Source organism: Trachemys scripta, chromosome 11 (assembly GCF_013100865.1).
Source record: "Trachemys scripta elegans isolate TJP31775 chromosome 11, CAS_Tse_1.0, whole genome shotgun sequence".
NCBI classification, from domain to species: Eukaryota; Metazoa; Chordata; order Testudines; family Emydidae; genus Trachemys; species Trachemys scripta.
The window spans coordinates 65,260,214-65,274,716 of record NC_048308.1 but is presented as its reverse complement, the minus strand read 5'-3'; the positions used below and the strand labels follow the sequence as shown (position 1 = coordinate 65,274,716).

General features: G+C 39.9%; 1 protein-coding gene across 1 annotated transcript in view; it reads right to left on the bottom strand.

Moving 5' to 3' along the window:
* SPAG16 (sperm associated antigen 16) overlaps positions 1 to 14,503 on the bottom strand; it is a 757,728-nt gene that overhangs the window by 720,659 nt on the left and 22,566 nt on the right. Inside the window, exons 5-6 of the mRNA XM_034786388.1 lie at positions 7,038 to 7,175; positions 1,961 to 2,068 (exon numbers count right to left, since the gene is read on the bottom strand). Coding sequence (XP_034642279.1) covers positions 1,961 to 2,068; positions 7,038 to 7,175 — 246 coding nt within the window. The remainder of the gene's footprint in view (positions 1 to 1,960; positions 2,069 to 7,037; positions 7,176 to 14,503) is intronic.

Genomic DNA, 14,503 nt, shown 5'->3' with positions numbered 1-14,503 from the left:
TCACTGGTCAATAATATCATGGTGAAATGTATGTAGCAACATTATATGTAAAGTTATTAACAATCTGAAATTATGACTGAAATGTGGTTACCAGACAAGTCTGGGGAGTGGATAAACCTGTTTCTTAAAGATAAAAAACAAGCTGGTGCCTCTAGTCATATGTCAAAGTTGATGGGCAATCACTTGCCAAGTAACCATTTTTTGGCAAAGAAGGGGAGCAGTAATACATTGATCCATATTTTAACAAACAGCAGCATGGATCCTTTTTCACCATGAGACTCCTAGTCTCCATCCTCACAGCAGGAAGGAATTTTATCTAGGGGTAACCCGCAGGAAAATGCATTTCACAGGGGGACTAGACTATAAAGTGAGGGGCAAGAACACCCCAAAGCTTCTCTCCCTACCTATCTCTTTCTTTTTCACCTAAGATGACAAAGGAAGCAGCCATTTGACTTTGGGAGAGATCCTGACCTGCAATTTTGTCAGCCCTGTGGCTGAGAGCAGGTGCAGTGCCAGGGTTTTTGCCGCCCTAGGCGGCAGGGCTCCTCCTCTGAGCATTCAGGGGGCCTGGGGTGTTCAGCGGTGGGGGTCCTTCTGCTCCGCATCTTCAGGGCACATCAGCGGCAGGTCCTGGAGCAAGTGAAGGACCTGCCGCCGAATTTCTGCCGAAGACCTGGAGCGGAAGGACCCCCCCACTGCCGAATTTCCATTGAGGGCGGCAAAATGCCGCCCCCCCAAATCCTGCCACCTAGGTGACCGCCTAGGGTCATCTAGTGGAAGCGCCGGCCCTGGCCGAGAGTATGTAGTAAGAATTTTACCTTGAACCAAGTCTGGTTTGTTAAATTTAGTTAATAAGAAAGCATTTTCTCTATATTTCTCTTGTAACCAATTCTGACTTTAATGCCTTATAATTGTACTCACTTAAAAATCTCTCTTTGTAGTTAAATACATGTGTTTTATTCTTTAATCAAAACTAATCCAGTGTTGTGAATTATTTGGGTAACTCCAGTTAAAGTAGCAAATTGTTGTATATTGTTCCCTACAGGGGCAATGGATCTAAAATATCTGAATTGTCCTGGAGAGAGCTGGACAGTACAGAACACATGTTCTGGGGGGGAAATTCAGGACTAGGAGTATTGGGGTCACCCTGCAAGTAGTAGCCAAGGCTGCTGGAAGCCAAAGGGTGGCTAGTGTGCTGCTGACAAGCTAAGAGTTGCTGAACCAAGTTGGAAGCTACAACAGCAAAGCACGGTGAGGTGCCCAAGTTTTCAGGGGTGACACAGCCCCTCACTGATCAGGATTGCACTCCAGACTATCATAAATATCACCTGCCTTTGGGAAACATTTTGAGGTGTTCACATGAAAGATGCTGTTTAAATGCAAAGTACTATTTGCTTTTATATATTTCCAATCCTTCTCCTTCATTCTACCTATCAATGTCATAATGTACATTCTACCTATCAATGTCATAATGTACTTCTTTTTGTTTCTTTTGGACGTTTTTGCTGTACACAAAAAGAAGTACATTATGACATTCTAAGATTAGCTCAAATCATTGTCAAGAACAAGAACTAATGACATTTAAAAAAAGAAGATTGATTTAGTTGTATCTAACTCAAGTTAAAACAAATAAGTGAGCTTCTTCAACCACCATGAAAAAAGGGAATTGACAGTCAAGGAACGTTACATGCTTTATGTACCAAAAATAGTTTATGTATGTATGTCTCCTTTCTGTGCATCCTAGGAAGTTTCCTCCAATTTCTGAAACACTGGAGACATTTGAATTTTAGAGGCCTATGTTATCATTTCTCTGCTTTCAAGGCTGGGCAGAACTGCCAATTATCAGAACTGCTTTGGTCTAACAATTTAAAATTCAGCTATGATATTACATTGCCAAGTAACAACTCAAACTCACTTAGTTTTCTGTTAAGTGACAGTAAAAAAAGATCAGTTTGCTTACCTTTTAATATCACTAATGAGCCTGTTTTTTTCCTGGACCACTCGCTTATGGTGCATTCGATGGAAATCACGTTCTTTCTGTATTTTTTGCAGAGCCTCCTTAGCTTTGCTGCATGAAAACACAATGTGAAACTTGTAATTCAATCTCTTGAAGACTGGAACTTGGGAGACGATGATTTAACAAATGGATAATGGAATACAGAATCTTTTAACTCTGTCTACATTGTCCCGTAGTTGAGACTATAGTTGTGTGAATAGCACTGTGTACCAAAGTCCTGTACTGTAACTCCTTGTAGCGGGGTGGTCACTCCGCTCCGGCCCTGAAGGGGTTAAAGCAGCCCTGGAGAGGGCTGCAGCCAAGGGAAAAGGTAGGCTGATGGGAAAGCAGCCACAGCTGTGGCCAGCTTAATCAGGACCCACCTGACCCTCTAGCTTCTTGAGAGAGAAGGACCTGGCTGCCTGGGAGCTGAGAAGGGTACCTGTGGTGGAGCAGTGCTGGGGAAGGGCAGAGGGAGCTGGGGAGCTCCAGCCAGGAAAACCCCCAGGCTGCAGGCCTTGCAAAAAGGGCCAAAAAGCTACTGGGGTGGCAGGGGGGCAGCCCAGAGATAGGCAAAGGCAGCAGGTCCTAACCACCTTGCCAATGATGAGTGGTTTATAGACTACAGTCCACCACAGGGAATGGGGGCTAGAAGATGACTGACAGTAGCCACTGAGGCAAGGTGTGGATAGAGGGTTGGGGGTTCCCCCAGGAGGGGAGACCCAGAGCAAGGGGGTACTGTGGTGGGCAGAACCCCTGGGCAGAGGGAACCGGGGTCTGAGAGGAACACGGGGCCAGCGGCAGGCGAGACACTGGCCTGTAGAGGGCGCTCCGGGCTGAAAAGAGGCAATTCCTGAGGCAACCAGCAGGAGGTGCCGCACCAGTCAGTCATCGCTCCGCCACACTCCCCCATGTGGATGCTGCAGATGCAATCTATGAGGTTCCTAGTTCACAGTAACGTAGTCCTGCTTGAAGAGGAATATGTTAAGTAGAAACCTTTTCGTTTCCCCTTGTGGATCCTGCTGGTGTGCTTACAGTGCAGCACTTTGGTACCCACTGCTACTCACATCCCCGTAGTCTTAATCACGGGGCAGTGTAGACAAGCCCTAAATCACAGATTCAAATCCATCCCAGATTGGTAGTAACTGAAATGAGGAGAAAAAGTTGGTGGTCTCAGTCTACTTTCTACTGAATTGTGTCGGCTCAAAAAAGAACACCATCACAATGCTACTCAGATGAGAAACTGAAGACTCTCATGAAGTCCTTGTTCATGAAAATGATCCTTCCAGGTGGACTGTGGTTCAGAGTGTGGAAAATCCCACTGCATCTGTAGCATTGCCAATTCTATCCCTTTTGGTGGGTACATATGTCAGAAATTTTAGTGTAAGGGCTGTCAGTCTTGCTCTCTTCACAAGCAGTTAACTAAACAGAATTAGAGGTGGGAAAAGCAGGGCCATTTATAGAACTAGGCTGGGATTGTCAAAGGAGCCTAAGGGAGTTAGTCACCCAGTTCCCACTGAATTGCAATGGAATTTGGCACCTAACTCCTGTAAACTCTGAAAAACCCAGCCCTAAACTTTGAATCATCTGTAATATAAAGAGGAACCTTTTAGAAACCACGCATTCTCACACCAACATCTTGCCTTACCTACACACTGTATGCAGCACGTATCATTGTATGAAGTGCTGCACATAATGAAAGAGCAAAAACAACAAAAACAAAAAGGTGTTTTTCTCTGTGGCAAAGGCAAGCAAACTTGTTTGGGCTTTTGGTGCAGTGGGAAGGAAGTCAAGCAAGGGTTCTATTTTTTAAATGATTATCAATTCTGAAGAAGGTTTTACACTTTGACAGTCTGACTTCAGCTGCAAACAGGGTATATAATTGTATGCACAGTTTTGAAAGTCAGGACCCTAATCTCTTGTGCCACAAGTAGATTAGATTCCTATTTGTAAAATGAGAACAATAGATTTCCTCACATGGACGCTGTAAGGCTAACTTAACTGATGTTTGTAAACCATATAAATATAATCAGACTTAAGGCTCTGGTAAGTATTACTATTATTATTACTACAATGCATATACAACCCAAAGATCTACACATCCAGTTATGATCACAGTTACCCAATACATTCCCACCACATCAGGTGCTAGAAATTTTATAACTCTTTGCAATACATAGTGGTTGGGACCCTCTGTGGTTAAGGGCACATTAAATGTGATTACCATTAGAGATATGCACACACAGTCCATAGCCTCTGTTTAAACAATATGGGAAATGGTTTAAAATATCTACAGCTGCAGGTAAATATAGGCTCATAGGACCGGAAGGTGCCTCTGAAATCAAAGGCCAAAGCCTAAAGAGATTCAAGGCATCTCAGATCACCAAGATTTAATATTCCAACTGGCTTTGAAACTGTGATATATGACTTGACTGAAAAGTAACTAATACACAAAGAAGGTCATATCTTCAGCTGGGGTAAATCCACATTGAAAACAATGGAATTATGCTTCTTTACCCCAGCTGAGATCAAATCCTCCATGTATATGTTAGTTAAATAGATGGATTTAAATCAACAAATAAATCTCAATTAATGTATTCAAATACATTGTTTCAGAGTTAATGTTTTCAACATTTCCTTATTTGTACACTATATAGCTAGAGACAATATTCTTGCTATAGCAAAAGAAGTGTTACAGCAGAAGACAAAGCTACTGCCTTGCCAACCAATCAGAACTTGACTTCAATGGAACTATACTGATTTATACAAGCCTAGAATCTTGTCTGGAAAATACAAGGGACAGAAGAGGAGAATGAAGATTGTTGGGTTTTTTATCTCTACATTTCTACAGTCGCAAAATAAATGTAATTTTAAGTTTGATTTCCATGACTTTCAAATGTTTAATTTTTAGAACTACAACACTTCATTTAAAAAAATATCCCTAAAATTATTGATATGCCTAAATTTCAGTTTAACAAAGTTTTTGCATGGTAATTAATGTTTGTGGAGGTATTGTTGGAGTAGAAGGGGCATTTCTGCACACGTGCCATATTTCTTTTAGTGTTTTCTCTAGTTATTTCAGTAGGCCGATAGAGGCTTTCAGACATTGGACAGCCGATTAAAAATGTATTATTTATTGTGCACAGGAATTGAAACTGATCAAGAATTTCTCTTTAAATGCTGAAAATCCATGGTGAAATGTGTCTGAGTAACAGTTAGGAATCTAGTAAGTGTGTCTACAGTTGCTGTATAATCATTTTAATACTGTATTAAAACAACAACATTACATTTCGTTTTAGACACTAAAGCTCTTCCTATGATGGTTAAACAACATTAAAGCAGGAGGAAATTGGTTTGCAGTCTCTTACACTCGGCCCCCATACTGGTGGTGTCACAAATAATGTCCCTTTTCGGCAAGATGATTGTCAAGAACAGCAAGCTTAGAAACAACAAATTTAATTAGAAGCTATTTTCAAATACATTTCACAGCGATGCATCTCACCATGAAAACTTTCTGTCTGATACATTGAGTATAATGAGTATTATCGTCTAATCAGTCTAATCAGCACTCTCCCAGTATGTTCAGCTGGAAGCATTTAAAAATTAAGCTTAGTATCACCAATGGGGAAAAAAGGGTGAGCATAGAAGTCTTCCAAGTGAAATATATGGTATAGTATATTTCACCCAGCACTGAGACTTGGGATATACAGGACAGATCCTCAGCTGGTGAGCAGTGTCATAAATCCATTGAAGTCAATTGACCTGACAGTTTATACCAGCTGAAGATCTACCCTGATGAGTCAGAAGTTCATTATTATACTGTGCAAACGAGGAGCATGCTCTCTTCTACAGAGAAAAATCTGTAGACAATACCATCAAACGGACAAAAATATCAGAGGGCTAACATTTTGTTTTTCTTTCTTTGACTGCAGCTTGTCACTCCTCCCCTACCTACTTAAATGGGAGTAGCTGGTTGCCTGGTTCCCACCCAGACACCAGGGAGGCTGCACAGAAGAATAAAGGGATGGTTTTACTCACAGTTCATCTCCTAATAAAGCCCATTAGATATCAGTGCAAATCAACATTGAACACAAATGCAGAAAAGAGTTATCAAAAAGACACTGCAGTGTAGTTCACTGCTGCATCTCTCCATTATACAGTCTGAATGTAAATTACTGCGGGTATGTCTTCACTACCGGCTGGATCGCAGGCAGCGATCCATCCAGCGGGGATAGGTTTATCACGTCTAGTTTAGACACGATAAATTGATCCCCGAGCGCTCTCCCGTGAACTCCTGTACTCCAGCTCGGCGAGAGGCGCAGGTAGAGTTGACGGGGGAGCGGCAGCAGTCGACTCACCATAGTGAAGACACCGCAGTAAGTAGATCTAAGTACGCCGATTTCAGCTACGTTATTCACATAGCTGAAGTTGCGTAATTTAGATCGATACCCCCCCCCCCCAGTGTAGACCAGGCCTGAGTGTGATTACTGTGTATCTTGTAAAATCAGCTACTGTGGATCCATATGCACAGATACAGTCAATAAATGTATACATATATATTTACACAGATACCTACTAAACAAGACCTAAAAACAATAGAAGTTTTACATTTGAAAGGACTATAGGATCAGGTGTATAATGAGGAATTATTCTTCTCCTTTACATACCAACTTGTTGCAATATGACAATTTGTAGCATTTTGATACATAGCACGATATGGTAATTTTTCACCTATCCCTACATATTACATTTTCATAATACTGTGGAGTATTTTGTTGAGACTACTGGATTTTAAATATTATCAACTAAAGCCAAACAAACTGACACAAAAGAAATTCAGACTCAGCTCTCCAGACAGAGCTGAGAGATACTTCGTAATTTCATTCAGCTTTCATTCAGGGCCTCATCCATAAGTGAGAATGTGCAGAGGCACAGAGAAAATAGAAATGTATTAATTCCATTAAGAGTTTGATTTTATTTTATCTGGAGCATTTGCTGTTTAAAAAAAGAAGGAAGCGGCATGCCATTAACACTAACATACCTGGCAGCCAGTTTATAGTTTTCCAATTCCTTCTTTAATCTTCTGTTCTCCATCTCCAAATGCTGATTGTAGGTGTACATATCTGGGACAAATCCAATATCTTTACGTTCAATTGCACCTTTCTGCATCAGTTCATACCTAGCATAATATAAATGGGTAGATGTTTTACTTTAAGTTCCTTTATCTCCCCCACAGTGTTTTCCATCCCATGTTCACATTTACATTAACTATAATCACTAACACACATAGCTGCCTTGTTGAAAAATACTTGTTTATACTCAGACTTAGTGATTTTACCACTCATTATATTATGCCCTATTTTTGTCCCCTTCGTTTTAGCACTTTTTCATAACATTTAAAACACATTTTATTTGTAGCATACTGCCTTAACCTCAACAGTTGTTCTTTTCCTTCCTTTCTTCTGGGCTATGCTTTCAAAAGAAAGCGTAAAAAAAAAATATATTCACCTCAAATTGTACCCCTTTAAAAGTAGCAGTTTCCAAAGATACATGCAGTCCTTTTAGGTCATGTAGTCTCAAACACACGCTTGTTTTTCTGAAAGCCTCTATGACTCAAACAAAGCTATGGAACATGTGGATGAATGACCCTATCAATTGTCCCAAGCATAGAACTCAGTTTACCTGGAAAAATGTCCCCTTCTCCTTCATTTTACTAATAGCACTCTTTCGTATCAGTATTACATTTTTCTCCTGGATTATTTTGGAATCAGCTAATCACAAACACATTTCCCATTGCCCAATGTGATATTTATACATTTTTTTTTATTAGCAGGCCAAATCTTGAGCCTACGAGCTTCTGTGATGTAGAACTCTATAGCCTGTTCTGTGTGCCACAATTGCAGACCAAGCCATACTTTAGGCAGTGAACAGTGATTCTTAGGTAGCCATGGGGGGAGGGATAGCTCAGTGGTTTAAGCATTGGCTGGCTAAACCCAGAGTTGTGAGTTCAATCCTTGAGGGGGCCATTTAGAGAACTACGGTGAAAATCAGTCTGGGGATTGGTCCTGCTTTGAGCAAGGGGTTGGACTAGATGTACTCCTGAGGTCCCTTTCAACCCTGATATTCTATGATTTTATGTACATTTGCATAGTACTCATGCAGCCTCTCAGTCATTCTTGCAACAGTGTCTGTGACTTTACCCAATCTAAGTCTAAAACTCTTTAGAGCAATTCAACCCATGGGGATGATGATATTGGAAATGCAGAACCACCCAGCAGAAGGGCAAGTTCCACTTTGGCTCACTGACACTACGAAAAGATAGATTATGCTATCCACGAGAGCAGCATCTCCTAAGTGACTGCTTCTGTCAGAGTTCTACTTGAGCTAGGAGTGAATATGAACCTCAAGATTTACCAAGACATTTAAAAAACACATCCACACACAAACTCAAGATCCTATGGGCTCCTGTTAACTCAAGGTGCCTCTGTACCAGAAGAGGTAAAGAAGTCCCAGGTTCCACAGCCACAGCGACTCCTCCCTAGTGCACAGAGGTATAGTACATTGCTTTCTTGGCTCTGATTGGGTAATCTGGTTCCACTCTCAGGGACAGTGGAGCAGATCCTCAGCTGGTGTAAATGGCCATAGTTCTTTTGAGGTCAGTGAAACTATGCTCCAATGAGCTGTGCCAATTTACAACAGCTCAGCATCAGCTCAATGGAGCTGTATCAGTTTACACCAGTTGAGGATCTATCCTACAATCCTTGGGTCCATCAAACCTGATTGCCATAGAAAGATGTGTTGCAGCTGAACTTCCTAGAGGAAATCATATCAGCATGTTTTGCCTTCCCAAAATGCAAATATAGTGAATTTGCACAAATTTTGTATGCAATTATTATGCATGGCAACAAGCAGCAGAAATTAAAACTAGGAAGGATATATTGTACACTAGCTCCTGAACTGGACTCAAATAGCAGGCTTCAAATGAATAATTATAACGGTTTTCAGATCAATAAAACACATTGGAGAAAGCTAGAAGTTCTGTAGACCATCCTACAGAGCGTGTAAACCATTTAGATCAGCTATCTCAGCGACTGAAAAAAATATGTATGTTTACTATCATTGGAAGGTTTCAAAGGATGAAGGTGAATGTTAGAAATTATTTTTTCCATGTGTATGTGCTCTGCCAAGGTCAATTGCTTATGTGGGACTTCTGGGTTACCCATGGTTTCTCATAGGAGTAGGCACTGCCATTCATAGCTAGGAATGAGACTGTCACTCATGCATCTTTTTACCATCAGAAAAGTGATGGGATTTGTGTTATCCTTGAAAATATTCAATAGTATTTAACCAAAGCTAAATTAACACTAGCATCACTTTTAGTTTTCATATCCAAAATAAGCTTTTGATATTAAATAGGCTAACCACACTACCCAAGGTATCCTACAAAGGAACTATGACCTTATCATGTCATTGTTTTTTAAGTAAAGCTCACATAAAAGTCAAGGGCTCTTTTTGCCAAAAGCAATCTCAGCCCATGTATGGCTTTGTCATTTGATGCTAATAAAACATTGGATAATCTAGCTTGGTAATACTTGCATTTTATATTGTGAAAACCATGTTTCAGGAATAACTTTAAGATGGCACCAAACAGCTTATTTTAACTCTAAAACCTCCATTTTGTCCTGGTCTTATAAGTTTTTTTAAGTTTGCTCTGCAACACAAGGCAATGCTTTCCCCTTTCCTCATTATTTTTTCATTTAGCACTAGAAATCTTGGCAGTTACCACACAGAGTAACTTTCTAATCCAGCAGGGGGGAGTCACAGTACAAAGGAAAGATAATGTTTAATATGAACCTCTCTCTCTTCCTTCAGTTAATAAGCAGTGTAATATCAGATTACTGCATGAACTGGTCTTTTTCCTCTATGCGCTTTCTATCTAGTTGTATTAACTTTTCATTCTCATGGCCCGTGGAAGACCTGAAATATTTAGGAATCACTCTAAGAAACCCAAATTAGTTAGAGTTAATATATCCCTGCTCTTTGGTAAGGTAAAAATGAATCTTAGAGCTCCCTTTTTCAGTATGGGGTAGAGGAAGAGAACAATTAAAATTAGTCTCATTATCTTGGTTGCATCTAAATTATCTAGGACACTATTATATATTCTCAACATTCTCTAACAAGAGTGATATTTTCCAACATATCTAAGTGACTTAATAGAATTTGGGTTCTTAAGACATTTACATGCTATTGAAAATTCCCAGCCAAAAATCAATCAGGGCCATACTGTACTTTCCTTTTTAATCAGAACTCTCATTTGATTTCAATGGAACATTATGTCCATTTTACACAAAGGAAGAATGATGCATACAGAGATTATGGTCTAATTACCTCATTTTCAAGGGGTGCCACTACTGGAGTCATGGCTGATCAGTGCATCTGAAAAATTCAGGCCCTGAATGCCTCAGGATGGGCACCCAAAATTAATGGTAGCTTTTGAAATTGTAGATGTAAGTCACAAAGGAAATGTCTGGCAAAATCAGGAATTAATACCAGATCTCCTGACCCCAATCCACCACCTTAGACAGAAGTCCATTATTTGTGTTTCACAACTTCATGTTTCATAATCAAACAAACTCAAAATCTCAAATGAAACTAAGCTGCACACCACCAAAGTATGGACCTCGTGTAATCTAATAGATGGGATACGTTCATAAATACTTTACCAGCTAAGTTAAATGTATGAGTAGGGCACACTATGAACAGCCATTATTAAATCCGGGCTCAGTGCGTCAAGCCCTTCACATGAGTTGTCCCCTGCCCAATTAGATTTGCCAGCTGGTACATGGTGGGAGCATTACAGCCATGGCCTCTCCCTTTTCTGCCATCTTGATCATGATGGGAAAGTATTAGGTGCCCTTCCCCTTCTCTACCTAGAACTGCAATCTGTACAGCAACACCACCGCTGGACAGAGGAGGAGAATCTTTACTCTTCTGTACTGCTCTGCAAGGCTGTGTGTTAGGGACAGAGTTGATATATAGGATTTCTTTATTTTTCTATCTCAGATAATTGCATAACTGCTGGCTACACTAGCTAGAAACCTATGAATGTCATGGGGTAAAACCATCAATACCACCAGTTGGAGATTCAATTTATATATACTCCTTTTGTCAGACAAATTTCTCAACAGAATGCCCTAGCATGAAAGCCATCAACTTTCTATATGAAGATACATAGGACATGGATAATTGATGAAGTTAGCTTCTAGCAGAGCTAAGAACCCTGAAAGAGATTTTTCAGAATTAATTGTATTTCATTAAAATTAACATGCTCTTCTCCAAGACAACCATTAAAAACCCATGTCTCATTACCTTTTCAGTGAAAAGAGGGGAAAAGCATACTGCTAGAGCAGAAAGTGTGTTTAGGACTTACTATGTTAAATTTGGCTGGTGAAAATTCATAGAGTATTTATAGCTAGATAGTTCTCATTCTTTTCTTTTAAAATTGGGAAAAGGAATTGTGAAACAAATTAAAGTGTGGTTAGAGCCAGACATACATAGTACAGGTGGCTATTCTTCAAGCTCTTCACCACAGCTTAACTCGAAGTAACCCAAGTACCTATGACATGAGATTCTCAAGAAGACAGACCACCAACTGTGAGGGTATGATTTAAAGCCCACGGTGTCTACCCTGAAATCATGAAATTCAATATGCTTAGAATACAAGCCATAAACAGATTCAGGTCTCCACAAATGTTTGAAGGAATTGGGTGGTGTGATGATTCTGCATTTGTTAGCTAATGTATGTGGGGACTGATTGATTAGCACGATAGTTCATCTTTGGATATCAGATAAAATGTTCAACACCTTTAATATTTAAGATGACATGCTGTCACACTACCGTTCTTATTGGAAATCTCAGCAGCAAGGCCAAGAAAGAAGAGAGCATAGAAGTTTGATTACCTCTTTACCCTCAGAGTAGCCACTCCAATTTATCACTGAGGCAGATTAGTGGAGACTTGCAGTGCCATGCTGTGCCTGTCTCTCTCACACACAGCTTCAGTACAGCTGGATAAGACTTATATATCGATTAACTGCAGTTCACCTTAGCTACTAGACACTCAGTAGCATGAATTTACAATACAGTGAAAACATCATATGTAGTGACTAGTATATACTCACTACTAGGGAAAGATTTTGTTTACTTCTGATTTAAATTATGTAAAGTGCACTCTGACATTAAAGTTATAGGTGTGCTAGAATTGCACGAGGTTACAAACACAGATATTTAGATAAAATATATGGCTTTAAAAATCTAGCTCTATTGAAGGAAAACAAAGGACACAGATTTGCCTGCTTCACTGGAGGGAATTCAGAGGAACCCATTCTGGTCTTTAATGTATAGTCCGGCCAACATATGCAACACATTGTTGCACTGCCCCTTGCATAGCCTGGGTGGGAGATTGTGACTCATTCATAATCGGGTTTCTCTGCTGCGCCAGGAAGGAATTATGCTGCAGTAGGTCTATACTCAGTGTAGCAAACTTTCCCCCAGTGTGCTGGTGCAACTGCACAAGGGAGGACATTGCAACTCTACGGAGTCTGCTTTCCACTCACATTGCTACCCCATAATACATGTAGCCTATACAAAAGAGAGGGCATGCTTTGCACACACACTCCTACAGTCTGGCATGGCCACATAAGCCAGTCTATGATTTTGTCCATACTAAGTAAAGATAGATTAGCAAATTATTTACCTGTCCCCCAAAGTACTTGGAGACAGCCCATCTTTCACCCAAAGGCGGAAACACAACCAGGTAAACTGAGGAGTGCTTAAAAAAATAAATCAGTGATTGCCAGTTATGAGTTTTCTGACCAAAGGTAGTAAAAACTATTTGAAAACTGATCAGTAGCTTGCAATGAGCTCTTTGGGACTGGGAGCCCATATCAATGGATGCAAAGATCTACAGTTAATCTGCCCTAGTGCTTCATTCTCCAGAACTGTCAATCCAATACCATCAGCAAGCAAAAAGGCATTACAAAAAGTTTGGGGACTCAGAAGAAAAGAGAACATACAAGAAGTTTATGATATTTTGCAATATTCCATAAGTATTTTCAAACATGGTTTTAAATTCCCCAGGAGTATCGTTAGAATAGACATGTTACGTGTACATGGAGATTTGCACAAATAAAGTACAATATGATACAGCACCATTCATTACAATGAAGAAAAATAGTACTTATTTATCATTTGAAATAAGACATCAATATGAGCATAATTTTTTTATATATATATCCAGACAGAAAGATATTTTAAAAGTACTCTATTTTCTCAAGTTGCAATATAAACACTAATAATTTTGTCTAATTTAATACAGCATTAGATCTTAGACAGACTATTACATTTAAGAGGATCATTTGATAAATTAGTCAAGCTCTTTTGGTGTAAATGAAAGAAGTTCTCAACTAATTATTTTCTCATTTTAAATCCCATTAGGACTTGATCACAGCATGGCTCAGCTGTACATTAGCAAGAGGAAGGTACCAGTTCAAAGAAGAACTTGATAACACTAATCTGCTCTCACCTCTTTAACAGTGTAAATCAGCAATTTAAAACCAGTTTAAAAATCACTTGCTAATATCATAAAAATGTATTGCAAAGGAAGTGTCTTAATACTCTAGGACTCGATCCTGAAAATCCTTACTTATACAAGTAATATCATTGAAGTTAAAGGTATTGCCCATGTGAGGAAGAACTATTCATGTGAGCAAAGGTTTGAAAGATCAAGTCCCTAAATTAGGGTCTGATCCTCTTCTGTTTAGAGTGAATGGGAGCTTTGCCATGGACTTGAATCCAAGCAGGATATGACCCTTGCAAAGTTTCAGTTCCATACAAAAGCTGTCATTCATATCGGTCTAGTATTAGCTGTCTTTTGCCATCAGAGTTACATATCTGATATTAATCATCAACTGCTTACCATCTAAGAGTTACACAGGCTCCTGAACGGTGCTCTTTCATTATTTTAAACACATTCATGCAGACATTGTATACAAAAAACAAAATGCAGCATAAGCTCCATAGGCAATGCCTGCCTTTGGAAACTCTGCATCAGTAACACCAGTGTCTTACAAAAAGCAACAGAGGGTCCTGTGACACCTTTGAGACTAACAGAAGTACTGGGAGCATAAGCTTTCGTGGGTAAGAACCTCACTTCTTCAGATGCAAGTCTGAAGAAGTGAGGTTCTTACCCACGAAAGCTTATGCTCCCAATACTTCTGTTAGGCCTTGTCTACACTACGAGAGTAGTTCGATTTTACTTAAATCGAATATTTGGAATCGATATTGCAAAGTCGAACGTGTGTGTCCACACTAAGGACAGTAATTCGACTTTGTGAGTCCACACTAACGGGGAAAGCGTCGACATTGGAAGCGGTGCACTGAGGGCAGCTATCCCACAGTTCCCGGAGTCCCCGCCGCCCATTGGAATTCTGGGTGGAGCCGCAAATGCC